Genomic DNA, 26460 nt, shown 5'->3' with positions numbered 1-26460 from the left:
CCCAGAGCTTGCCAGGAGGAGCGGTCATATAAATCCAAATATAAATAAATAGCTGTATTTTGATTGAGAGTAATGTTGGCAGAATGGTATTTCTGGAGCATCCAGGCACACATTCCGTTTCTTCAATGAATAATGCAGATTAAGATTAGGCTGAACTTCCCATATGCACATTCATTAGGTCTTCATTTTCAGGATGGATTTTTTTTTTTTTTTTTGCTTTGTAGGGTAAGGAGGGAATGATGGGCATACTGGTTGATAACAGGCAAGGAAAGGGTGCCGTGAAGAAGTGTTTTGTGCTGCTGGCATCTCCTCTGCATTTGCTGTTTTTAGACTCTCAAACCAAGAAGTTCAGGGTGAAAAAAATCTAATCTTAGCCGCATTGTTGCTGTGGTGTAACTTGGTAGCCTTCCAAAGTATAATTGAAGGCCCTCTTAACTTGTGTCCCGTGCACCAATGAATGTGGCATGGTCTTAGATTTTGCATGGGAGAAGCATGACCTTGTTGCCGTCTTTCTGAGGAGGCTCCATAACTCATGTCACAGGTTCAGCATTTTTACCTCCACATCTTTGCTAGTAAGACCAGGAATGACCTCTGCCCCAGGCAGAGTTCAGTGTTGACTAGATGGAGCAACAGTTAGACATGATTGTTGGCTTTGACAGCGCAAAAAGCCTGCAGTTCTTGCTAAGGCCCTGTGGTGCTTAGCAGAGAAAGGAAGTATTGTTCTGCCAGCTTGCACCGTGCCAACTTGACAGTAACACATTTGGCATGCAAGTGATGTTTGTGGTGCACAATATGGATGCAGACGGAGGTCTGCTAAAGTCATATGTGAAGCCACTGAGTGAACAGGACATGTGATAGCTTCCTGTTCCTCGATAGTAGCATGGCATTTTATTTACCATGAGGGCAGGCTTTCTTTGTGTATCTCAACTACACTGATCTCTTCCTCCTACCTTCCTATGGGTAGAAGTGGGAGTTTGGTATATACCCCCCACAGGGCACTTCGCTCCGAGGGTAGGAATCTGCTGATGGTCTCAGGACCCCGGGAAGCACGCCTGGCCTCGACCAGGCCCAGGGCTTTTTCTGTCCTGGCCCCTGCCTGGTGGAATGAGCTCCCTGAAGAGCTGTGGTCCCAGACGGAGCTCTCTGAGTTCCACAAGGCCTGCAAGATGGAGCTCTTCCGCCAGGCATTTGGTTGAGGCCAGGTGTTGATCTCGGAGCTAAGATCGGGTTCCCCCCCCCCCCAGGGGTTGGGCCAGTATTAGACTGTGCCTGAGCCATCATGCGATCAACCCTTTTGATATATTTCCATCCTGAGATCTGCCTAGACCGACCCAGTGATTCCCTGTGTGGGAACTGAGGTTAGCTGTTAATTATTCCGCCATTGTAATATTGTAGAGTTTTAAAGAGATTTTATGGGGAGATTCTTTTATACTATTGATAATGTTTTATTCTTGTGGACTAGATTCTGTATTTTACATGCTTGTAAACCACTGCGAGCCAGTTCGCTGAGAGCGGCGGTCCTACAAATCCAAATAATAAACAAACAAACAAGCAAACAAACTGAGTAGGTATGCTTTCCACGCAGCAGCTGTTAAATTTCCTCTGCGGTCTGGACAAGAATCACTGTGTTCACATGAGGTTAGAAAGTCTCTCTATGCCGGAATACTCTTTCCATCTGAGAATCTGCCTGCTGTCCAGGAACAGGTCACAAGTTTATCTGTAGTTCAGTTTTATCAGAGCGTGTCCCCTGGATTACATTAGATTTTTTTTTTTTGGTTAAAGCTCTTACTGTCCCTTCTTTCTTTTTAAAAATTGCTCTTAATTGCTTTGCACTGAAGCTTGCTCAACAATGGTCTTACTGTTGTTGCCTTGTGGTCCTCCCAGAGTTCCTTTCAGCCATTCATAATGCATTGCCATTTAGGACCTTCTGTCCTTTTCTTAACGCAGCCCGCCTCCTTTTAAGGCAACGTCATTCCTTTTGCAAAAAAAAAAATGCTTTGATAATTAGCGATTGCTGAATTACATTAGGGACACACACACACACACCTCTCTGGTTTTCTATGTTCTAAGAGTGTTGCATTTCTTGGGACTTTTCCCAGTTCTCTCTGCAAGAAGCTTGAGGCTTAAACAGGACACAAATACTTAGGAGCCTGTGCCTCTTGTGTTTTGTTTTGTTTTTACTGTAAAGAGGGGGCGAGCAAATTAAAAAAAATGTTTGGGCCTTTATGTCAAAAATCAGAGCAAGGGATCAACAAAGACCCGGTACCCAAAGTGTAACTTTTGTGTGACTGAAAATACATGTCTTAGCATTACTGCCAGTTAACCTGCGGATTCATAATCCATAGAGCAGGGGTAGTCAAACTGCGTCCATCCAGATGTCCATGGAATGAATGCTGGCAGGGGCTCCTGGGAATTGTAGTCCATGGACATCTGGAGGGACGCAGTTTGACTACCCCTGCCATAGAGTTTCTGCAGCCCAAACACTGGGGTTGAGAGTCTTTATCTTACAATAAATAATATACTGGATTATATTGTGTGATTGGGTGCTTCCTTCAGTGATTTGACAGTTCCAATATTTTGACAAGCGTAGGACAATGAAATCAGAGTCCAGTAGCACCTTTAAGAGCACTCTTCGTCAGATTCTTATATAAAACCTTTGGGACTGATAGTTCCAAACACACGTAACAATGATTTTCAAAACTGTGGTATGAATGTAGGAATGTTGGCTTGTTCACTAGTTGCCAGGGTCTAGTGAAGATGGCTGTCATAGTTTTTAGGAGTGTGGATCTGTACATCCCTATAGTATGTGATATTAGTAAACCATCTGACTTAGCTGGTTTACATCAGGTCTAAAGCCAGTTATATGTAGATTTTTTTTTAGTGTAAATCATTACAGGATGCTGAAGACTCAACTTGATCAAGAAGTCTTGTTGCCATCATCAAAGTTTGCTTTAATTTAATACAAGTTTGCAGTTTGCTAGTGAGAGTCTGTCCTTTGCTTACCAGCAAATCTGCTGCCATCTATATGGCAAAATCCTGCTTGAGAAATCGAAAACCATTGTATTTAGAATTTGTTCACGTTGGGCACATTAGATGCATTTCTCAGGATTCTAACTATGTAAAGATAATTTGGTTAACAAGGGATGTGTGTGTATGTTTCCTGCTTGGGAGGACGCTGATCAATCTTTTGCTAATTATTTGAGCTGATTGTTTCCTGCATGCGCATATAATTAGAACTGGGAAGCTGATGTGTAAGTTCCAAACCAGGATGCTAGCTGGTAAGAGAGATCCATGTGTGGCCTGTTTCTGAAATGCAGAGCTCTGAACAAAGTGGACCAAGCTTCATCTCACCTTTCTAGACCAATCTTACTCAATGTTTTTACCATTGAGAAACCCCTGAAACATTCTTCAAGAAACCGCAGAAGTGTTGCAATTTTGCAGAATATGATTGGGAAGTATAGCTGTGTATACGCCCACCTGGAGCCCCTCCCCTCCCCACCCCCTCCAGACTCTTCATTGGCTATTGGGGGAGGGGCATTGATTGACACAACCTTATTACTTTATTTTATTTCTGATTAATTTCATTTCCAAACCGTAGGTGGGCTTTGCAGTACAGTAAAAGGCAGAGGCAAAAGTTGTTGCACGAATCATTCATTTTATGGAAACTTTACCTAACACATTTTGATAAAATGACTTTTTAAAAGTTAGTTTCATTGTTGTACAACAGCCAGCAAGCTTACGTTTTATTAATCATCAGCAGATTTGAAAGTAATGTGATTGATCAAGTGTTTTTTGCGATAATGTGCTGTTTTAAAAATACTTCTATCAACTTTTGACGGCATAATTGTAAGTGCTCCTATGACCAAGCCTAGGCCTTGATTCCTTGTTACCTCCTTAGCCTTGTAATTCAGAGGTCTTTCGCAGAATGCCTGTGTTTATGTTTAGAAACAGAGCGCCCTGAACAATATGTAATCAAAATGGTAATTATAAGCCAACCATAGGAAAGAACAGTTGTTGGCTTCATGAGCTTAAAAAGGGTGCTGCTTTCTTGAAAGATACAGATCTTCCCAGCTTTCTGTGTGTGTCTGGATTTTTTGAGTGAGAAACATGTGCACCCAGCATCTGGTGCTGGATTTCTTTGGAATGACAAACGCTTCTATTCAACCCAAATGAAACTTCCAAGGAATACTGCTACTGAGTCAAGCTTCCCTCCACTGTAGTCTTGTTTGGCTTCTTTGAACCTGGCTCTACTCCTTCCAAATTTTCTCAGGTCCTGGTTGGCATGTTTCCTGAAATTCCTTAGCTGGAAATACCAGGATTTGAACCTACGCCCTTGGGGAGGGCAAAGCAAGTGTTCTGTCAGTCAGCAAAAGCTCTCCCTCTGGTTGACTGCAACGATCCCCAACATTGTGCCCTGTGTTTCCCGGTGCCCACTTGCTACCTCCCTGAAACCGCACTGCTTCAAAGCACAGAACAGGTCAAGTGCGTTCCTGCACTTCAGTCAAGAGGAAGGTTCATCTGAAGACCCCAGGAAAATAATGCCCCTTCAGGTATTTAGAAAGCTCTAAATTCAGAAACAGCTGTTCCCATCATCCAGGTGCTCAGAGAGGCAGGGTATAAATGTTTGAGTCAAACCAACATAAGTATACATTTGCAGAGCTTACTCTTAGAGTCCCTAGCCTTGATGAAACTTTGGGCACTCTTGGAGTTCAAGAACAGGTGGCTGTAGCACCCCCATGAGATTTTCTATGCATGAATTTGATGCCTCCTGGGCTCTTCTGAAAGTAGCACCTGGGCCACCAAGGTAGAAGCAGCAGCATTTGGCTATGGGCTTCAGGGAACAAGTGATTTTTGGACAAGGGAAGTGGGCACTTGGAAACAACTGACACTCAAGTCATGCTCCTAAATGTTTTCACCGCACATTCCCCAGCCCATCTTCTTAGGCATAGGTTCAAACCTGTGCCACTCCCTTTCAGTATTTTGGGCAGTGTGCTGTCGATTATCTATTACATGGGATTGGCTTTACAATTTAATTATGATATTGGCCAGCCTGCACAAGCATATTAATATGGCAATCAGGCCCTTGATCCGGCTCCACTGAAGCTGCGCACAACAATGAATAAGCAAATCCATCCATAATTTCTTCTTGCCAGTTTTTTTTTGTAGTGCAGAAATTATTCTAAGCTGTGGCTGACTTTAATAAGGGTCCCTGATAATCCTGTTAGAGCTCTTGTATGGGGTTATTGCCACCGTACCCATAGCCTGTAGACATGAAAAACGGGGATTAGCAACAATGCTTGATTTAGAATCACCACTCTGTGATCTTTACTTTTACAAAAATGAAAGTAATATAACATCAAAGTTTAGATGATGTCAGCTGAGAAAGGGGCAGACGGGACCTTTCTTTCCATAGCGTTTGAGGGGTCCCACAGTAGACTCATTGCAGGGTTGCAAATCGAATTGCATTAATAGACCATCATGGCCAATTCCAGCAACACAGCTTGGCTAGCATAATATTGGGATATATTTTAGCAAGAAGAGTAAAGCCAGTGAGGTTACAGTGGGGTATAGTGGTTGGAGTGTCAAGCTATAATCTGGGAGACCCAGGCTTTGATGACTGGCTTTGCCATGGAAGCTCTCTCGGCGACCTTGGGACAGTCATCCTCTCTCAGCCTAAGGGATCTCCACAAGGTCGCTGTGAGGAAAGCATGGAAGGCGATGATGATGTCAAGCCACTTTGGGACCCGCTGGAGAGAAGAGCTGGGTATAATTTCTTGAATGTAAGAGAGAAGAAAGTGATGCATGGTTGAGAAAAGGAGGAGGGATAAGAGGAGGACTGGGGGGGGGGGAGGGCAAACTCCAGGGATCATGAAGGGCAGAGAGCTGCAGAGGGTGCAGAAGCTTCCTTCAGTGGCTAAGGAGGGCTTCCTCTGAACCTTGAGCTTCTGCCTCACATATTCTTTGGGGTGGGGGGGACGAGTCCACATTCCAGCTTTCCTGCAAAAAAACTGGCAGCAGGAGAGATGAGCAGCTCCACAAAGAGCGGATGGTTTGCACGTGCTTGTCTGATGTGACTTTCGATGAGCCTGTCAGCCGCTTGCTTTGACCTTCTCGTCCGAGGTGCGTCAGATGTGTGCGGTGCCGGATGGCTGCGTGTCTGGCCGAGGAGCAATGGGCTCTTCCGTATTACCTTGGATGCGGTGCATGTGTTTGGGTCTGTTGTGGCGAACTCTCAGGTGCCTTTGCTGTTCACAAGCAGCAGGGCTCATTCGGGAAGGCTCCCGACCATGACTGTGAGCAGCAGCCTTGTGCGTTTGCCAGCAAAGGCCCCCCACCTAGGGATCGTAGCAAAAAATAGCAGGCACCGAGGGGGAGGAGGCGCTAGGAAGCGGCACGTTCTCTGGATGCTCTGTTGCCCGTTGCAGCGCCCGAAGGACAAAAATAGTCTCCCGTATAATTATCGCTGAGATACCAGTTTACCATTTCAAAGAAAGGACTCGCATTCATTTGGTTTGGCAGCCAGGGTGTTAACACAGATGAAAATACACAAGCAAATCGGTGTCCTGCGGAAGATGAAATGCTTCCCTTGTCCGTTCTCAAACACAATTAAGTCCGCCCAGTCCAGCACCAGTGCCTTGATGTCTGCTTGTTTCTTTGACCAAGGTATGGGAATGCGCTAATTTTAACGGTGAGATCTTTGCTTTCCAACGCTTGCCCGGTTGCTGGGCTCTTGCCTGCTTTATTTTTATATTTACGCACAATCGCAATGAGTTGGCACTGTGTTTGCAGTTACTAACAAAACATCCTTCTGTTAGCCTTGCCTGTGTTTTTCTGAGAAGAAGCAGAGTTCCTTTTGGACCTTTTTGTACTAAGAACCTAATCCCCCACCCCTAAATGTTAAGTTTTAGCTTTGGCATCACCTAAATGTGTGGGATTCTTTTTCATTAATTGAACTGCTTTGTTAAAGAAACATGAATTGCTTACAGAACTCCAGCAAAAAGAAAATACTGTGGAAGGAGTATCTTGAGAAGCATGCCAGGTTGTAAATGGAAGGTGTGGGGATGTTAACGTGGGACCTGCTGCTGATTTTGTAAATAGTAAAGGAAACAGCAGCGGTTTGTGCCCTGCTTAAAAGTATATGCAGATCTTGGAGGTGGAAGGCTTGCAGTTTGAAGCCAGGTGTGGTGTTGAAGATTTTAGAGTGGCACGCCTAGTAAGCGTTTAAGCTCTGGTTGTGTGATGATGCACAAAATGTGCATCCCCCAACTTTCACCACTTTAGACCTCCAGGACAAATATACATTTTGGATTGATGAGATGAACTGTGTGTGTATGCTGCAAGAATTTCTGCCCCCTCCCCCTCCTCCGCCAGTAAATTAGCATTACAGAATCGTACCATCTGCATGAGGTTCCGAAGCCAATTCCTGCCCCTTTACAGTGGGATGTGGCAGTTCTACAGTGCTCTTTCCCCACCCCTCCTCCCCACCCAGTCTGGCTCTGTTCTTCCAATGCAGACGGTTGTGTAGCTCTGGGTTTCTCAGCCAATTATACAGATGCATTTCCAAGCGGGATTGTAAAAATGCAGTTTTATCTGTTTGCCAAGACTTTGTAGCAGCCCCATGTAAACTGGTTTTAAAGTTAATCTTTTAAAAAAATGGGTTGCAATGCCCATCCCCTTGAGTGATTTACTTTTCTGGGTACTGCTATTAAATTTGGCATATGTGTATTTTTATCCCTATTTTCTCTGTTTTGGAGAACAGCCATTGCTTATACCTCACGATTGAACACGTGATGCCCTTTCCAAAGGCAGAACCCTTTCCAGAATTCTTTTCTCCTTTAAAAACCTCCTACCTTCTGCATGCAGCATAGGTGCATAGCCTCATCTGTGTATATTTACACATCAAGTCCAACAGGGTTGGGGATGGTTGGAGAAAGTCTGGGGCCACTGCTGATTCTGGATGCACTCTGCTGTTGTAGGTACCAGCATGGGCTCTGCTGAAGAATCTAATTCTGTAGAGAAGCTACTAAGAGACAGGTTACAGAGCAAGAGCCTCTAACTTTGTTTAAAAATATTTTGCTGCATACACATATTCAGGTAGCTAAGAAACCTTCATATGGCAGCATCTGTCTTCATTTTTCAGGTATCAGTTGTACTTATGGAAAAGGAGAAAGTGCCTCTTTTGACTCAAGAACACATGAGTTATCCAAAGACTTGGAGTTGGTCTGCTACTGTTCTGTCAATAACTTTGCCCAGAAAGAGTAGATTAGAGACCAGCTGGCAATCATCTACCTAAATTTCTATCAGGATGGTTTTATAAGTAGTAGAAGGCTGATTGTCTCTTTGATTGGCCAAGGGAAGATGACTGAGTTGGTGACTGATATGATAGAAGTTTGTTGATGTGGTCCTTACATCATTTGAGCAGCTGAGATGGGCAAAGATCCAGGATACAAGTAGCAGTTTTCACAAATCCCAGGATCTTGTCCGCATTCACCATAGAAACTGGATCAAAGGGATCTATAAATCACCTAGGCCTTTATTCACAGAAGTATCACAGATAATTGTTCTGGGGATATTGGAAGCTCAGATTTAGGCATCAGCTGATCTACCTTGAATGTGAACTTGAATGTGATGCTGTAATAGTGGAGAAGGGACCTTTCTTTGCCACCATTGATGCAACTTCATAGGACTTCCAGTGTGTGCTATAGCATGATCTGTCAAATTCAGTACAGTTTCTTTGTCAGCACCATTCTAGAAGTCTCCAAACTCTTTGAAGTTCAACCAGCTTCAAGATAAACCAAGAGGCTGGGTATTGTCCCAAGAATGGGAGACGTTGACAGGGGGAAAACCTTGTTGATAGCTTCATGGAACTGCACATTTCACCTTTCCATGGCAGCCTCAACAGAAACCATATTTGGAATCCTAAAATCCTCCAAGCATGGAATCTAATGGGATTCATGAGCTTCTATGGCCATATCATTTTAACTAGAACATCTCTCATGTGGGGTGTTGGAGTTGTATTCACCTTGGTCATGGTTCAGGATGAATCTCCAGTTCCCAAAACAAACCTTAAAGACTTAGTGAAAAAGATTAAGTTCGGGATGTGACCTCTTTCACCTTTTGGGCCAGTCACAATTGGGGAGATATCCAAGGCATATCAGTGAGTAGAGATTAGTGGTACTAGGTAGGGCAGAGGATGTCTCCTGACAGAGTGAGGAAAGAAAGATCACAGATTGTTTTTGTCTTGAGATCTTCTCTTTTTCACTCTTCAAAAGTAGTTGATGTTCTAGATATGGACCGCCTAGCCTCAAGAGTTGATACTTTCACTTGTAGAACAAGAGACTAAAATCCTCATAGTTTAGGCTAAACTTCAAAATCCTGTGTGTCATCCATACTTTGGTTTAAATGGGTACTTTTTAAAGCTGCTACAATGGTAGAACAATATACACAGTGTTCATAAAAATAATCTTAGCTCTCCTACACTTCTGTGATTGGTATGTTTCAGGGGAGCTTTGAGTCTGTCATCCAACTTACATGGAAATCGCACTGCCTTTTTTTGCTTGGGTCTTCGAAGCTAAGTAAAGTTGGCCCTAGTTGGTACTTGGACAGGAGACCACCAAGGAAGTCTAGGGTTGATGCTCATAGGCAGGCAGTGGCAAACTACCTCCGAATGTCTCTTGGCTTGAAAGCCCTGTGAGGTTGTTATAAGTCAGCTGCGATTTGGCTATGCTTTACACACACGCATTTGTGAGATTGGCTGTTCAATTTTATCCTGTGGACTAAGCATGACTTATCTTGGTCTTCGTAATGCTAGCTAAGTCCTCCTTTCCTCTCATCTGTGTTCCCATTCCTTCAGTTGCCCTAATGTTGAGCAGTTTGGGCCAAGGAGAGGGGGAAGGGGTGGAGAATGGGAACAGAATGTGAAGTTGTTTGTTTCCGTGGTTCTCAAAGTATGTGATGGGTTTATTCCTTGGGATGTTGGTTGGCTAGGAAGCACTCCAACTTCTTTTCTGTTTGATCATTTTCTCTTGACTTGAAATTGAGAGATACTCATCCGCCATGACTACAGATGGCTTTGGGAATTCCCCTAGGAAATAACTTCAGGGATTGGGAATAGGACATTGTGCCAAGCCACTGCACTTTTAGGATTACAACTCTTTAGATCAGTGGTTCTCAACCTTGAGGTCAAGACCCCTTCCGTGGGGTTGCCTGGTTGGTGGCAGCGGTAGCAAGCAGCAACAGGTGGTGGCAGGTGGCAGGGGGGCTGGCAGTGGCAGAGCCACGGCACTAGCCACCTCCACGCTGCCTCGATTGTTCTGCACCTGCACGCCCACCCCCTTGCGCCTGTGTGTGCCATCCAAGCAGTTGGAGTCGCAGCCATAAGGTGGTTGAGAACCGCTGCTTTAGATGAACCAAGCATATATGAGTGTCTGGACACCCTGTAATGTTTCGCTGCTTGACCTGAGAGGGAGACCTTCCCCCGCCATGTTATTTCATGTTGTCTGTTTTAAAATAGAGTTGAAATTACATTATTTTAGCAGGCAAAGTTTGCTTTCTGTAGTAACTTCTTCAACTGTGAACATTCCCTTCTATTTGAGCAAAAGAAATTGAACTGGGAGATGTTAAGGAATTTGCCACAAGACTGGTATGTATTCAGTCTTTGTGAAGTGGACTGACAATGTTAAAGACTTTACTAGCAGATACTTTGGCATCCTAGTTAATACTGCTAGGGTATTATTCTGATCAAGGCCATAAACTACTTCCATGCTATTGCGGGGGGGGGGGGTCTTTATCTTCCTGAGCTGCTATATTGATGCATCTGTTATGCAGAAACGTCTTAAATAACCTTCATGTAGCAAGTGACCTTTGCATTGGTTTATCCCAAAGCGCTGATCAATGAAATGATTTGTTAGTATGGAGAATGACAGAGTAGTTTGTAAATGTACTTCTTGTGTTTCCGAGATGTAGAAGCTAGAAAGCTTACCTTTGAGGAACATTCATTTCAAATGTGGAGGTGTAGCTTATTGTAACAAGAAGCTTGGTGTTTGGATTTTTATGGGAAATGTACACAATATTAACATACTTTTTTTGCTTTTATTATACAGCAGATATAATTTCTACAGTAGAATTTAATCATTCTGGAGAATTACTAGCAACTGGAGACAAGGGTGGCAGAGTGGTCATCTTTCAACAAGAGCAGGAGGTGAGTTCTGTTGATGGACTGTGAGAGGTAGGGCTCAGTGGTTTTGCTTTGATCACAAAAGGCCTTCAGCATCTCTGCTTCAGTGGATCTGGTAATAAGTGATATGAAAGATCTCTGTGTGAGACCCTAGAGAAGTGTCGTCACTTAATAGACCAGGGTCCTGAACCTTGTTGAGCTTAGGGGTGTGTAATTTGGCCACCAAAGTGGCCGTTCACTCCCCACGCAGCCAGTGCTGTGCCATGGGGGGGGAGGCGTGGGTGCGCCAGTTGGCGCACATGCGCAGGCGTGGAGCTCTGCATGTGTGTGCCTGCTGGCGCGCACCTGACACCTACGCCTCCCCCCCCTCCCCACGGCGTATCGCTGGCTGTGTGGGGAGCGAGTGACTGCTTTGGTGGCCAAATCACACACCACTAATGGCATCCTTAGATTTCTAACAGTGTGATGAGCTCAGCCCCAAAATGGCTGCTGCAGTTTCCTTTTATTAACATGGAATGAAGATCCTTGTGCTGTTGTTTCAACTGCTGCCAAAGCAATATTTAAAAGAAAATCTGTACACCCAATCAGATCCCTTGTCTAGTGGCTAAGTCAGAAACATTGCTTGGCAAAACTAAAAACACTGAGTGGGCTCGGGAAGGTGCTGGCTGGGTAGCATGTTGGGGAACCCCTGAAGTAGACAGTGCTGACCTTGATGAGATCAGCGATTTGACTCAGTACAAGGGAGGTTCATGTGTTTCTTTTCATCTCCTTCAGTGCCTTCTGCTGGGACATGTACCCTTGTGTGAAAAGCTGTGTCTGGTGTTGGCTGAAACAGGATTCATGTTGAAAAGTGCCAGTGAATGACCTCTTTTTTTGGTCATTGTGTGACACCTGCATTACAAAGTAAAATTTATTTGGGAGCACAGCTAGGCTTAAACACCGTTTCTGAATCAATGGTGTTGAAGGCCTGCTGTGATTTTTACAAGAATAGAATAGAGTGTAAGGGTTGATTTCTGCTGAATCATTGTGATAGGTTTTCGTTATTATTTAATAATAATTTAATAATGTTTATGGGATTGTAAAAGTGATCTGAAGCAGTCCCTGGCTCTTTGAACAGGCTGGACACGACAGAGGGGTTCTCTTCATCTGTTCCTTCAGTCCTCACTACTGATTTGTCCTGCAATATAGATACCGTATATAATCAAGTATAAGCCGACTTTTTCAGCATAAAAATGTGCTGGAAAAGCCCCCTCAGCTTATACTTGAGTGAGTATAAGTTGACCCTCTTTTCCACTTACAGAAGTAGTTGACTGTTTTTCTTTGAAAATAAATATTCAAAAACATTTAACCTACAGATGTCTCAATGTAATTTTATTGGTATCGATTTTTATTTTTGAAATTTACCAACAGCTGCTGCATTTCCCACCCTAGGGTTAAAAATAAGCGTTCCCGGGTTTTTTTGCGGTAAAATTAGGTCCCTCGGATTATATTCGGGTCGGCTTATACTCGAGTATATATTTCATTTTAGGTCTGCAGTAGATATTGGTTGTACAGAATATACGGGAGGTGAGTTGAACATTGACCATTTATAAGTGCTTACATTTTCTGAGCAGCAAGTGTTTAACTGTATTTCATTCAGTGGCCCTGAGCAGGGGTAGTCAACCTGTGGTCCTCCAGATGTCCATGGACTACAATTCCCATGCGTCCCTGCCAGAAAACGCTGGCAGGGACTCATGGGAATTGTAGTCCATGGACATCTGGAGGACCACAGGTTGACTACCACTGGCCTTGAGAACTGTTCAACCACTTGGAACTCATTATGTAACTTTTCCTGGAATGCCAGTTAATGGACCACTTATTGTGTGACTGCCATCAGATATTTCATATGGCCAAGAATGCCTCCATATGGACAGGAAGCTCATTAACCCCCCCCCCCTTGATTTCATGTTGATGTCACTTGTTGGCAAAGGTGGGAATGAAAGTGGCTTGCCTGTAGCCCAGCAGCAGTAGACAAATACAGCAGCATTGCAGAATATCTGCTAATGACTTCCTGTTCTGACTGCAGGCATCTCCACACATACACACGAGTAAGTAGTGGCAAAGGATCGTCTGTGTGGAAAGCGATTTGCTATCTGCGGTCTGAAACGGTGCTATCCTCTCTGTATTCTGTGCGTTGCACCGCAAAATAGGCCAAGCTCAGTCAGATGCAATGAATTGTTTCGAAGGGAGGAACAGTGAAACATGCAGTTGCTCCCTCAGTCGTTCGTATAGTTCCCCACCCAGTTGAATCGAAAACACTCTGATGTGTAGCGCATGCTGTCTTTGGAATAAAGGAGACGATCATTCCGATACGTGGGCGTGTTGGGAGTGGGGAGGTGATTGTAAGTTAGTTGTATGCTATTATTTCAACGTGTTCTTACCTTTTTGCATCTGACTGAGTTATCAGTTCATATTAATGTTTGGCATTATCCAACGATTTTATTTTCTTCATTACTTTTGAGTATTTTTAACCGGAAAAGAAATATTAATATATTATTTATATATAGGAGTGGGAATGTATTAGAACAGGGGTAGTCAAACTGCAGCCCTCCAGATGTCCAGTATTCAGCAAATGCTGGCAGGGGCTCCTTGGAATTGTAGTCCATGGACATCTGGAGCGCCGCAGTTTGACTAGCCCTGTATTAGAATTTGGAGAGGGAAGTCCAGACCCCCACCACTGCCCCAGTTCCTCCCCCCTTCCTACCACCCTTGCCCGTCGTCCTGACTACCTTGCTTGTCCATCATTTTGCCAAGCAGCTGATCTTAGTTTAACATCTCAAGCTGTATTGCTAGCAGCTGGGACAAGAGGGTTATTTTTACAACTTTTTTATTTTATAAAAAGGAACCCTGATTGCAGATAACAAATTAAAAACTGGTCCAATTTTATTCCCGTTTTTCATAGAATGTGTCATCAGTGAAGATTTAAGTCTTTTGTCTTATGTCTTGTTAATTTTATAGAGCTCTTAATTTTAACAAGACATACTTTTCTTTTTTCTTAATAACCCAGTCATGTTTCTGTAGAGACGCCTTAGATTTCTGAACATCAGTAGGGCAGCTGGCAAGCATCACAGTTACAGCCATACCATCCAAACATTGTGTTCTTCTACAGTAAAAAGGTACAGGTATCCCCTGTGCAAGCACCGAGTTATGTCTGACCCTCCAGCGTTTTCATGCCAGACTCAATACAGTGTGGTTTGCCAGTGCCTTCCCCAGTCATTACCGTTTACCCCCCAGCAAGCTGGGTACTCATTTTACCGACCTCGGAAGGATGGAAGGCTGAGTCAACCTTGAGCCGGCTGCTGGGATCGAACTCCCAACCTCATGGTCAGAGATTCAAACAGCATTTCTGCTACCTTACCACTCTGCGCCACAAGAGGCTCTATTCTTCTACAGTGATACCACCTATATGTCTAATATATAATATATTTTAATCTGTTCCACTATATATTTCTGATAAGGCCTTGGAAGAGGAGCATGTCTCATGATTTAAGTGCCACTTAACACCCACAGGGTGGCTGCCCCACCCTTGAGTGCCTCCTCCTCGAACCAGCTTGCCTTCTGTCCAGCGGCCAGCCCTGACCACCCCCTTCTCCTTCCACTTTGAGGCTTGGAGGCTGCTGATCCCTGCTGCATGAGAACTGCCCCTGCCGGTGAGTTCCCTAACAGCTACCTGCAGCCTTTCCAGGTCCTGGGGGAAGGGGGAGGCCATGCCCAGAGTTCTTCCACCCCACCCCAATCTAGCACCCATTATATTCCTGAATGCAACGGGCTTGGCCCCTAGTATAATATAAGGTAAGATGAGTTTGAGAGCTGTCCCTGCCAGACAAAGCCAGGAGGGTGTGGATGAGTAATGTTGTCAGTTGTTGTGGGTGCCTAGTTAGCTTCCTTTTTTTTCTCCTGCCCAGCCAAACTGGAATAAATTAGGCGTAATAAAGGGATTAAGTGTATTTGCATAATGTTTATATCAGTTGAAACCCCTTGCTGTTCCTGGTCTATAATTAAGATTGCCTGAAATAATAAATATTTATTAAAGTGTTTACATTGCTCTTCACTCCACTTAGGAAAGTATTCATGGTGCCTGTTCTATGACTTTGGAATTTCCTGCAGGAATCAGAATCTGCATGAAGGATGATTCAGCAAAATCTTGTGACATTGGTTATACTGCTCTATCGCTCTGTTACGCAACATTCAGGGCAACTGGCATAATATTAAATAACCTCTTTTTTATTTTAAAAAACCCTTCCAAAATATCAAAATAATATAAGGACCAAGCAGCCATTCAATTAGAAATTTTTATTTTTATTTATTTAATTGATTTCTATACCGCCCTTCCATATGGCTCAGGGCGGTTTACATACAACATGAGGGGGATACATGGAACAAATTAATTTATTACATATAACAGATATATAACAAATACAACAACAACAACAACAACAATCTACTGTATTTGCTGGTGTATAAGATGATTGGGCGTATAAGATGACCCCCCAACATTTCCACTCAAAATATAGTGTTTGTTACATTAAATTACAGTATTATGGGCCACTATGGGCAGCTATGTCTATCCTAACTGAAGTGCACCCGGCGTATAGGATTGCCCCCAATTGGAGGCATGTTTTTCAGGGGGGGAAAGTAGTCTTATACGCCAGCAAATACTATAAATAACACAATTTCAGTGATCTGAAACAATATAACAGGAACGGAACTTAGCTAAGGACCCTAGAGAGGTCAGACTGGTTCAGGCCACGGTGGGGATGTCTGAGGGGGACCTGTGGTCGGTGTCAGGCAAATGCCTGGTGGAGGAGCTCCCTTTTGCAGGCCTGGCGGAATTTTGGGAGTTTGGACAGGGCCCTCATCTCTTCATGGAGCTCATTCCACCAGATGGGGGGCAGGACAGAAAAAGCTCTGGCCCTCTTTGAGGACCAACGTGCTTCTTTGGGGCGCCTCACTCAATTCCAAGATTTAAAAGCAGTAGAACTATGTAATAAGCTCTGAATAAAAAGACTGTGGCAAGCCTCAGGGCAAAGCGGTATATAAATATATAATAAATAAATAAAGGTGATCGAAAGCAAAGAATGAGGGCGTGAAACAGGCTTCTTGAGAGAAAAAGAATAGTTGAATAGACTTCCCTGTACACTCGATAAGCTCTAGAACTTAAGGGGCTTAATAATAGAACTGAAGGGCTCCCAATAAAAGTGATGGGCAGTTGATTAATTGTGGAATTCTCTACAGGGAACCTCCACAGCCAGCGACTTAAAACCCCTGAATACCAGTACTAGGAGGCAATATGGGGGAAAGGTCTTTGGCTGTATACCCTGTTGGTTGGCCCTTCAGGACAGTGGGTTTACCACCATGTGATTCAGGGTGCTGAACTAAATGGACCATTGGCTTGATTCAGCAAGGCTCCTCTTGGGTTCTGTCCTCTGTCTTTATAGGAAGGCACAGAGGAGCTCTAGCCAAGGTCCTGAGAAATTTCAAGTCTGTATGAAAGGAGGCTGTTGCTTCACCTGCTTCCAAGGCAGGTCATTTAGAGCAGGGGTAGTCAACCTGTGGTCCTCCAGATGTTCATGGACTACAATTCCCATGAGCCCCTGCCAGAAAATGCATTAGAGCAAAAGAGGATGATACAGAATTGGAGGAAAAGTTTTCTGTATTGGTTCCAGGAAGTTCTTGACCGTGGGACCAGTTTGGGCTTCGAATATCTCCTATAGAGTGAGCAAGGAGTTCTGAATCCTTGATCACAGAATGGTAAAAACACAAAAATTGACATCAGTTGCCTAATTAGGAGTGGACGATTTTGAAACTGAATTGTGTTTTTTTTTTTACTTTTGTATTTAATATCTTTTATGCATTGATACAAGAAAATGATTAAATGTGGCATCAAATGCCTTGTGTATTCATTGAATCTGATGCATCATGACAATTCAGATATTAGTGGCTAACCGTGGTGTTCTGCTTGGTGAACAATTCTGGGGAGTTTCATGCTCAACCAGATAATTTAGATATTTTTGTTTCCATGGAAACCCGTAGTTTGCTGTTACTTCCGTACTGATAAAGCCTGCTGATTCACAACGTAAACAGCAAAATGTGATTTTGCTATGAAAGCGGAAAACTCTAGGTTTGTGTTAGGGTAGAACAGATTGGAAAGGGCCCAACCAGATTTGTAAATATAGCAGCCAAAACTGTGGGCTTCTGGAACAAAGCTACTATTTGCCCATCCCTTTTGAGACTCCTTGAGCAAGGCTTTGCTGCCTATCACCGTTTGATCATTTAGTGCCATCTAGTGGGGATACAACTGGGCACAGCAGCCTGATTTTGGTCATAGTTTTGGCCACTTTTTGCTACATTGTTACATCCATTAACTGACAGCCAGCCAAAAAAAATCTGAAATACAAATGAGTTACTACAAGCTGCTAATAGGAGCGCAGTTGTTTTCTCTTACCCGCTACTGCTGGTAGTCTAAAGCTGTTGGGTTTGGCACAAGGTTGCTTTTGATTTAGTGAAATGCACTTGGCTGCACAAGTTTGTTCTGCAGAATCATCTCTTCAATTAGTGGTTAAAAATGATAAGCAAAGGTGCATTAAAAGGCCGTTCCTATTTGAGAGTTGCCAGTTCAGGAAGATCTCAGCCTAACTAGATTATGCCCATTCCAATTCTTACCATTGAATTTTGCATCTTGTTAGTCATGTCACTGCTTTGGCATCCAAGTGTGGCATAGTGGCTGGGCTAAGTTTAGAGACATCTGAGTTCAAATCCCCCTTCATCCTTCAGGTTTGCTGGCTGATCTTTGACTAGTCTCCCTCACCCCACAATTTAACTTCTTCAATGGTTCTGGGGAGGACATTGGGAGGGAGAAAGGGTAGGATGTAAAAAGACCCTGTCCTGTTACCTGGTTGTTAGTATATTTACAAGTATTATTGCTTCATTTATACTCTACTCTTCCCAGTGGGTGACACATAATCATTTACAACAGGGGTAGTCAACCTGTGGTCCTCCAGATGTTTGTGGACTACAATTCCCATGAGCCCCTGCCAGCAAATGCTGGCAGGGGCTCATGGGAAGTGTAGTCCATGGACATCTGGAGGACCACAGGTTGACTACCCCTGATTTACAATGTTCTCCCCCTTCTGTCTTTCATCCTGTGAGATAGGCGAGACAGACATAAATTGTGTTTGCTGTATTTATGGATATCACTGTTCTGAGCAGATACATCTCTGCCATCTATTTAAACTGGTTTAACAATAATAACAACAATCTTTATTTTGTCAGAAGTGCACTCTTTTCCTTAGGGGACCTAGGGATCCGTAGCACTGTATGCCAGGGGACTAAGGATTTCTCAAACAGTTCTCCGTATCCTTGCCAAACTACAATTTCCAGGACCCTTTAAGAATAATAGTCAAGCTGTGCTATAATACAAACATAGGATTTTTGAGAATATGTGCCTGCTAAAAAATAATGTAGGCCCATACACAGCCTTATCATCACTTGGTTAGTGATGTGTCCCCTCCCCAAGAAGACGTATAAATTAGTTTTATTAAACTTTCCTCTAAAACCGCATGGGTCGTTTTGGTTCTCATTCTGCAGGACTATGGCAGAGGGTGAGGTCACATGTTCAGCTGAAACAGAAGCTGTCATCTGATCGACTCATTTCCCTTGCATGATTCCTTGCATGATTAAGAGCCAGTCATGCCTGTCACCTAGTCACAGGTAACTGAAACGTGATTTCCTATCTGATCAGCCAGGGCCAAAAAAGCGGATGCTGGCAGCTAGCAGTTTGAAATCAGCCTGCGCTCCTGTTTTTCTGGTTCCATCAAAGCAATTATCTGCAACTGTGTTAGTAACATAGCCGGCAAGTGGCAACATAGGTAAAAGCTGCAGCACTGAGGTTCTGAACCTGTAAACCAGGGGTGGCCAAACTGTGGCCCTCCAGATGTCTATGGACCACAATTGCTACAATTCGTGGGAATTGTAGTCCATGGACATCTGGAGGGCCACAGTTTGGCCACCCCTGCCGTAAACCAACTTAGAAGCCTCTTCTGGTGTTCATTTCTAAGCCTTCAGAATGTGCTCCTAGATCTTCCCAGACTTCTACAGTTGCACCATCTGAATTAGTGTCTTAGATGGATGCAAGTCACAGTGCTATCGTAAGGACGCTTTCTTGGGAGTACGCCTTGTTGTATGGCTTAGAACTGAGGACTGCATCCTCAGCTATCCACCTGACTTTTACTCTTCAAACGAGCTACAAGACAGAGTACTTTTACAGGTGCTATAGATGTCGAGGGAGGGTGTTCTGCAGACCTCTCAGGCAGGCAGTTCCAGATAGGAGGCTGTAAGGATGGAAATGAGATCTCACCGAGGAGGGCAGGATCAGCCCTGACTACAAAGTAGAACTGCCAAAGGCAACTTTGGGATAGGCAGGAGTTGTCATGTGGGTTTATATGGGGAGAGGTAGTGTGTTTACAATGAGCGTTGTTTCTGCTTTTCTTATTCAGTTTGCGAGACAGAAAATTGAACAGAATTGAATAACAAAGGATTTTAAAGCTTTAAAGAACCAGAAAGTATTCATTTTGCCGGTTCTTTTAAAAAGAACTGGTTTTGTATTTTATGAAGGCTGGAGCATGAAAAGCCATTTTCTTGGCCTTTGTCCCTCATGACTAATAACACCATGCATGGGTTTGGCTTGGGCTGGGTTGGTTGACTGGTCTCAGGAGGTAAGAAATGTCTTTCTGAAGGAGGGTGTATTTCCCAAATACTTTGCAAGAGTCAGTTGTGAGACCCCTCCTGAAAAAGGCATCCGTGGACCAACATGACCCAAACAACTGCTGCTCATTCCCAGTGACTAATATTGCATTATTGGACAAAAGTGCTCAGAAACAAGAGGTTTTTGTAAGTTGCTTTTCTCTACCTTATTGAGTCTCAAAGTGGCTTACAATTGCCTTCCCTTCCTCTCCCCACTACAAGCACCTTGTGAGACAAGCGAGACAGAGTTTTGAGAGAATTGTGACTGAGCCCAAGATATGGAATTAAATCTGGTTCTCCAGATTAGATTCTGTTGCTTTTACCCACTATACAATGCTTGCTCTCAAACAGGTAGCAGCTTCACGGCTTCAGATGGTATGGAGGAGATGGATTATCTAGACCTGGATTCAGACCTGGCTTTGGGATAGAAACCACTTTGGTCTCTCTGGCTTAATAGCCCTTGCCAGGAGAGTGACCAGAGAGTGCATCCTCATTGATTCTCCTGCCCCTAAGTGACTTTTGATACCATTGAGATGAGAATGATATCCTTTTGGGGAGGCTGCCTGCACTTGGGAGAAGGGGTCACTGTGGTTCTACTTTTACTTGACCAACCAGATTCAGAAGGTGATGCTATGGAACTGCCAGTGATATTTACACTGTACAATTGTGCAGGGGTTCCATTTTATCCCCATGCTATATAACCATCTACATTGGGAAACGTCCTCCAGGGATCACACCCAACTCTCTTTCTCCATAACGACTGAGCCAGGTGTGCCTGAGGAAGCCCTGAATGGCTGCTTGGTGAAAGTAATGAGATGGATGAGGGCCACTAAACCAAAGCTCAATCCAGACTGAGGTGCTATTGGTCAATGGAGAAGCTGCTCAGGAACTGCATAGCCAGTCTGACCTGGAAGGGGTTACATTCGCCCAAAGAAGCAAGTTAATAGCTTGGGTGCATTACAAGATCCTGGCCTACTTGTTGACTTACATGTAGCTCCTTTTATCAGCTCTGGCTAGCTTGCTAGGTATAGCTGCTCCTTGAAAAGCATAACCCGGCCATAGTGAACTATGCTGTCATCACATTCAAGTTAGGAATGCTGCTGTGCTGAAATACCTGCACTTGGTTACCTCCCATACTATGTAGCAAGCCAGTAAGGCCCTGACTCTCAAGAGTTGCTTTCTGTGGGGGCACCTTGTGTTTGGCTTGTCCTCTTCCTTTTTACTTTTTTTTTTAATGCACCAGGATAAAACACGTCTTTTTACCCAGGCTTTTTACGGACAGGCGTTTTTGAAGGCACAGTAAGGTGGAGATTTTCCAACATTCCTTTGGTGCCTTAAGCTGTGCTTTTACACTTGCTGAATCACGCACTTTCAGTCCACTTTCAATGCACTTTAGTGATTGTTCACAAGTGGATTTTCCCATTTCACACAGTTGCAAAGTGCACTGAACCTGGATTTGAAGGTGCATTATTCATTGTGTGTGAAAGCCCCTGGCAGTCAGTGGTTGTCATGGTAGGGAGAGGTAATGGCTTATTCATATTTCATTTGATTCATATTACATTTTTTGTAAGAGCAAATGTGTAGCTAGTTTGAATGATGGAAGAAGAGGAAGAAGAGTTGGTTCTTATATGCCACTTTTCTCTACCCGAAGGAGGCTCAAAGCGGCTTACAATCGACTTCCCTTTCCTCTCCCCACAACAGACACCCTGTGAGGCTGAGAGAGCCCTGATATCACTGCTCGGTCAGAACAGCTTTATCAGGGCTGTGGTGAGCCCAAGGTCACCCAGCTGGTTGCATGTGGGGAAGTGCAGAAACGAACCCGGCATGCCAGATTACAAGTCCGCACTCCTAACCACTACACCAAACTTGCTCTTTTGAATCCTGTTCATCAGGGGAAAAGGGATGCAAATCTTTCAAAATGTATCATGGTCTAGACCTTTTCCGGATGTGGGTGTTAAAATCTACCCAAGTTGAGGGAAGAAATTGTAGAATCTAAGGCAACACGATTTGAAGTGGGAGTGACAGAGGATAATCTTTTACCTTCCCATGACATAGGAAAGTCTCTCACAGTCTTTCCTTGAGGGTGATCGGCTCTCTGTAAAGATAGCTTCAAGCGGGGAGCTGTGTTGATCGAAAGCAGCAGAACAAATTTTGAGCCCAGTGGCACCTTTAAGGCTGACAAAGTTTTATTCTTTTGTGTGCCCCACATTTTCTCAGATACAATGTCATGGCTCTCTGTGAAGAGACACTGCGATAAACCACTACTCCCTTCAGAAGAGACACTGCAATAAGCCACTACTCCCTTCAGGTTCCTCCATGGGATACTTTGTTCTCTTCAGATGTCAGTCATTCTTAGAGAGCTTTGTCTTCTTCCTTTTTCCTTAATACTCATTTTCCTTTCCTCAGAAAATCGCCCTCTTCCTCTTTCCTCAGAAACCTCAGAGATTTCACAATAACATTTAACTTCAGATTTCAAAACAACATGGCAAGAGAGAGGGTGTACCCAGAGTGCAGTGTGAGGAACGTGTTGCATACATCCTGGCTATGTGAGAGAGATTTGGAACAGAGGTCTCTAGGATTCACCAGCACTGTTTGTAACTCTTGAGCGTCACAGTTCTTTGAAAGTATCCAGGGTGTGTCATACCTGCTTGTACTTATCTAGAATCTCTCGGGCTTTGTTCATGCTGGAGCTGCCCTTTTCTTTCTTCTCCCTTGGGGAGAGCTCCCCAAGGCAGTGAAATGTGATGTTTTGTTCATAAAACAGGCTGGCACCCCTGAGTTCCATTCAGCAGGCAGACAGTCCCATGGTGTCTTGCTCCAGCGTAGAATTTCTGCCAGCCTAACTCTTTTACTCCTTGCTGAGCTGCTGTCATTCCAGGACTAGAACGTGGTAGCGGTTAAGTGGTGCGAAGCGACGTGGAGTGGTTTGAGAGGCAGGAAGTGAACACCATCTCTAATTGACAGCCCAAAGAGGAGTCATGCTGGCATAACGTTAATTACACTAGGCTGTGGTTTGGCTTTCAATCTTCTGAGATACAGGAATTCCCTGAGATTTTTTGTCATTCATCTAGTCCTGTGCGTGATATCTGTGCTTGTTGCCACACCGTGCCTCAGTTCCAGAGACAGGCAAGCAGGGTACTTGGATTTAGGTAGCAGCTTGAAGGGAATACAAGCCATACCAGGGCTTCTTGCAATGTGACAACCATTCCTGGTTCATTCTTTGGCATGGGTGGTGCTCCACCTTGTCAGATGGAATTGAGCAAGCATGCAAGATTCTGCCTTCCATTCTAAGATTCAGGTCTCGCATGAAAGAATGCGTGCAATAATGTTCCAGCTTGTGAAAATTGAAGGTTATTTCTGCCTTCCTTTCTTTTGTAGTATTGGACTATGACGGATGGAGGAATCCTAAAGCTCATGGGACACATTACATCTAGCCCTCTGCAACTCCTGTGTGGCCATGTTAGACAGATGACTCTTTGTGGCACCTGTTAACACCTCTTGTAAGAGAGGATGGCTCATTTCATAGCTTGACTGAGGAGTTGGAAAAATCTTGTAAATATGAACCTTAGGCATATCCCCTAAGGTGGGTGGCCTTATTGCAAACTGTAGTTTGCACATGCAGCCAGGGCACTTACCAGATCTGTATCTTCTCTTTCAGAACAAAACACTGTTTCACAGCAGAGGAGAATACAATGTTTACAGCACCTTTCAAAGCCATGAACCAGAGTTTGACTACTTGAAAAGCTTAGAAATTGAAGAGAAGATCAACAAAATTAGGTGGTTACCGCAGAAAAATGCTGCTCAATTTTTATTGTCTACAAACGGTAAGGTTTTAAAAAATTGGTGTTAATTATCACTTTACAGTGTGCAAGGTGGAAGGGTTTCCTGTAACGTACAGTCTCCCTCTGCAGTTACTTAGCGGACTGTTGTGCTACATGACTGTATTACAAGGCACATCCTTGGCCATCCTCCTTTTCCTTATAGGCTTGCTAGATGCATCTGGCGGGCCAGGGTTGGACACAGGGTGGTGTTCTTGGACTTAACTTTGATCTGTTGTGGCTGCCCTTAGGTACATATCCATCTGAACCAGGGGTGTGCAAACTGTGTCCCTCCAAATGTCCATGGACTACAATTCCCATGAGCTCCTGCCAGCGAATGCTGTCAGGGGCTCATGGAAATTGCAGTCCATGGACATCTGGAGGGACACAGTTTGCCCACCCCTGATCTAAACTAATTCACAGATAATGTGGACTTGGGGCCAGTTTCACACTGATATATGAAACAGGGTTGGCAGGAGAGAGTGTGGTTCTGTCTTTAACCATGAAAAGAGCACAAACAGGGTGTTGCATACCCCCCCCCCTTCCCTTAATTCTGTTGCTCCAACTACTTCTCTCAATTACTGGCTCCCTATTTGTATATAGGAATTTGGAGAGGAGAAAATATTTGCCACATCCTACTATGGGAGGTTAGGTAACAATGTGTGTGTGTGTGTGTGGGGGGGGGGGCAAAATCCCATGCATGCTTTTCACTATTAAGACCCTTTCTAGGGGGGTGTGTGTGACACAACTAACAGGATCCCTGGTGCTATTTGTAAGTCGGCCCATTCATATTTTGAGCTTTTTGATCATCAAGATTCTCCTGCTTCTGAGAAGGTGGTTTCTTCCTGATCTCTTGTTTTGATGCTGTAAGCCACAAAGTTTGATTTGAAATCCCTCTTATTGCCAGTCTGTAGGGTTCCACAAGCATGCTGCAACTATCCTAAAGCCAGTTCAGTATACCCCGCTCGGTAGCCAGATGTGGTACGCATGGATAGCTGCAAAATTTGCGGAGAGCTACTGGGCTACAAGAAATAGCTCAGTGGCCTGTAGCTGGTTTCAGTTCATAGCAGAAAAGGGCATGGCTTGGTGGTAGAAAATGCGGCTGTGCGTGCCTTGCAGGTCCAGATTCAGCCTGCAGTTAAGAGAGACCCTAGAGCAGGGGTAGTCAACCTGTGGTCCTCCAGATGTCCATGGACTACAGTTCCCATGAACATCTGGAGGACCACAGGTTGACTACCCCTGCCCTAGAGAGTCACTGTTGATCTTAGTAAACAGCACTGAGCTTGATAGACTGTGATGGTATAAGGTAACATCATATGATCAGATGGATTTGTGGATGAAGATCTGAAGCCTTCCTCCAATGGCACTTTTTTGGTTACTGAAATATTTTTCAGACAAAACAATAAAGTTGTGGAAAATCAGTGAACGAGACAAAAGACCTGAGGGCTATAACTTGAAGGAAGAAGATGGGCGGTATAGGGACCCTACTACAGTCACAACATTACGGGTGAGTAGCTTCATCTTTTGCCGAGTTAACCTTCCCTCTGCCTCCTCTACCACGGATCATAAACCTGGTTGGTAGTGTTACACCTCATGCTTCTTAGGTTTCAACAAATGAAAGGCATGAAAACAGGGACGGCAGACAGGACAGTGGAGAACATAACACACTGGTTAAAAAGCATGTCTGCATATGTCAAAGAACAAAAAGTGGTACACGTTTGGCACAGATGGTGGCTGTGGCTGGAGGGTTGCGAAATGCCGATCACATAAGGAAGTGGGGGATATAGTATCTATAAGTTACTGCTGGGGGGGAAAATTAACCATTGGAGTCTTGTTTTGTGGTTGGTGTAACTTGGAATCTTGCAATTCATAATTTTCAAAGTTGCTAATGTTGAATTGTGTAATTTGTAAGCTGGAGTTAGTGACTTGAAAGATTTGTACATAAAAGAGTTTATATATATAATCAGCTATATATGGCAGAAAGTGAAGAGGAACTAAAGAGCCTGTTGATGCGGGTGAAGGAGGAGAGTGCAAAAGTTGGCTTGAAACTCAACATCAAGAAAACAAAGATCATGGCATCCGGCCCTCTCAATTCCTGGCAAATAGATGGGGAAGAAATGGAGATAGTGACAGATTTTATTTTCCTGGGCTCCAAGATCACTGCAGATGGGAACTGCAGCAAAGAAATTAAAAGACGCTTGCTCCTGGGGAGGAAAGCTATGGCAAATCTAGACAGCATCCTAAAAAGCAGAGACATCACCCTGCCAACAAAAGTGCGTTTAGTCAAGGCTATGGTATTCCCAGTTGCAATGTATGGCTGCGAGAGTTGGACCATAAGGAAGGCCGAGCGTCAAAGAATTGAGGCTTTTGAACTCTGGTGCTGGAGAAGACTCTTGCGAGTCCCTTGGACTGCAAGGCGAACAAACCGGTCAGTCCTAGAGGAGATCACGCCTGACTGCTCTTTAGAAGGCCAGATCCTGAAGATGAAACTCAAATACTTTGGCCACCTCATGAGAAGGAAGGACTCCCTGGAGAAGAGCCTAATGCTGGGAGCGATCGAGGGCAAAAGAAGAAGGGGACGACAGAGAATGAGATGGCTGGATGGAGTCACTGAAGCAGTAGGTGCAAACTTAAAATGGACTCCGGGGAATGGTAGAGGACAGGAAGGCCTGGAGGATCATTGTC

The 26460-nt window shown here is 44.1% G+C and overlaps 1 protein-coding gene across 3 annotated transcripts in view; it reads left to right on the top strand.

The window, feature by feature from the left end:
* The window catches only part of PPP2R2A (protein phosphatase 2 regulatory subunit Balpha), a 56453-nt gene that overhangs the window by 24752 nt on the left and 5241 nt on the right, over positions 1–26460 (top strand). For all 3 annotated transcript variants that reach the window (XM_077306363.1, XM_077306362.1, XM_077306361.1), the window contains exons 3-5: positions 11103–11200; positions 23616–23781; positions 25170–25282. In XM_077306363.1, the coding sequence (XP_077162478.1) occupies positions 11103–11200; positions 23616–23781; positions 25170–25282 (377 nt within the window). The remainder of the gene's footprint in view (positions 1–11102; positions 11201–23615; positions 23782–25169; positions 25283–26460) is intronic.

This window comes from Paroedura picta, chromosome 12 (assembly GCF_049243985.1).
Source record: "Paroedura picta isolate Pp20150507F chromosome 12, Ppicta_v3.0, whole genome shotgun sequence".
NCBI classification, from domain to species: Eukaryota; Metazoa; Chordata; class Lepidosauria; order Squamata; family Gekkonidae; genus Paroedura; species Paroedura picta.
The sequence above is the reverse complement of the archived record's forward strand: the minus strand, read 5'-3'. Positions and strand labels throughout refer to the sequence as shown.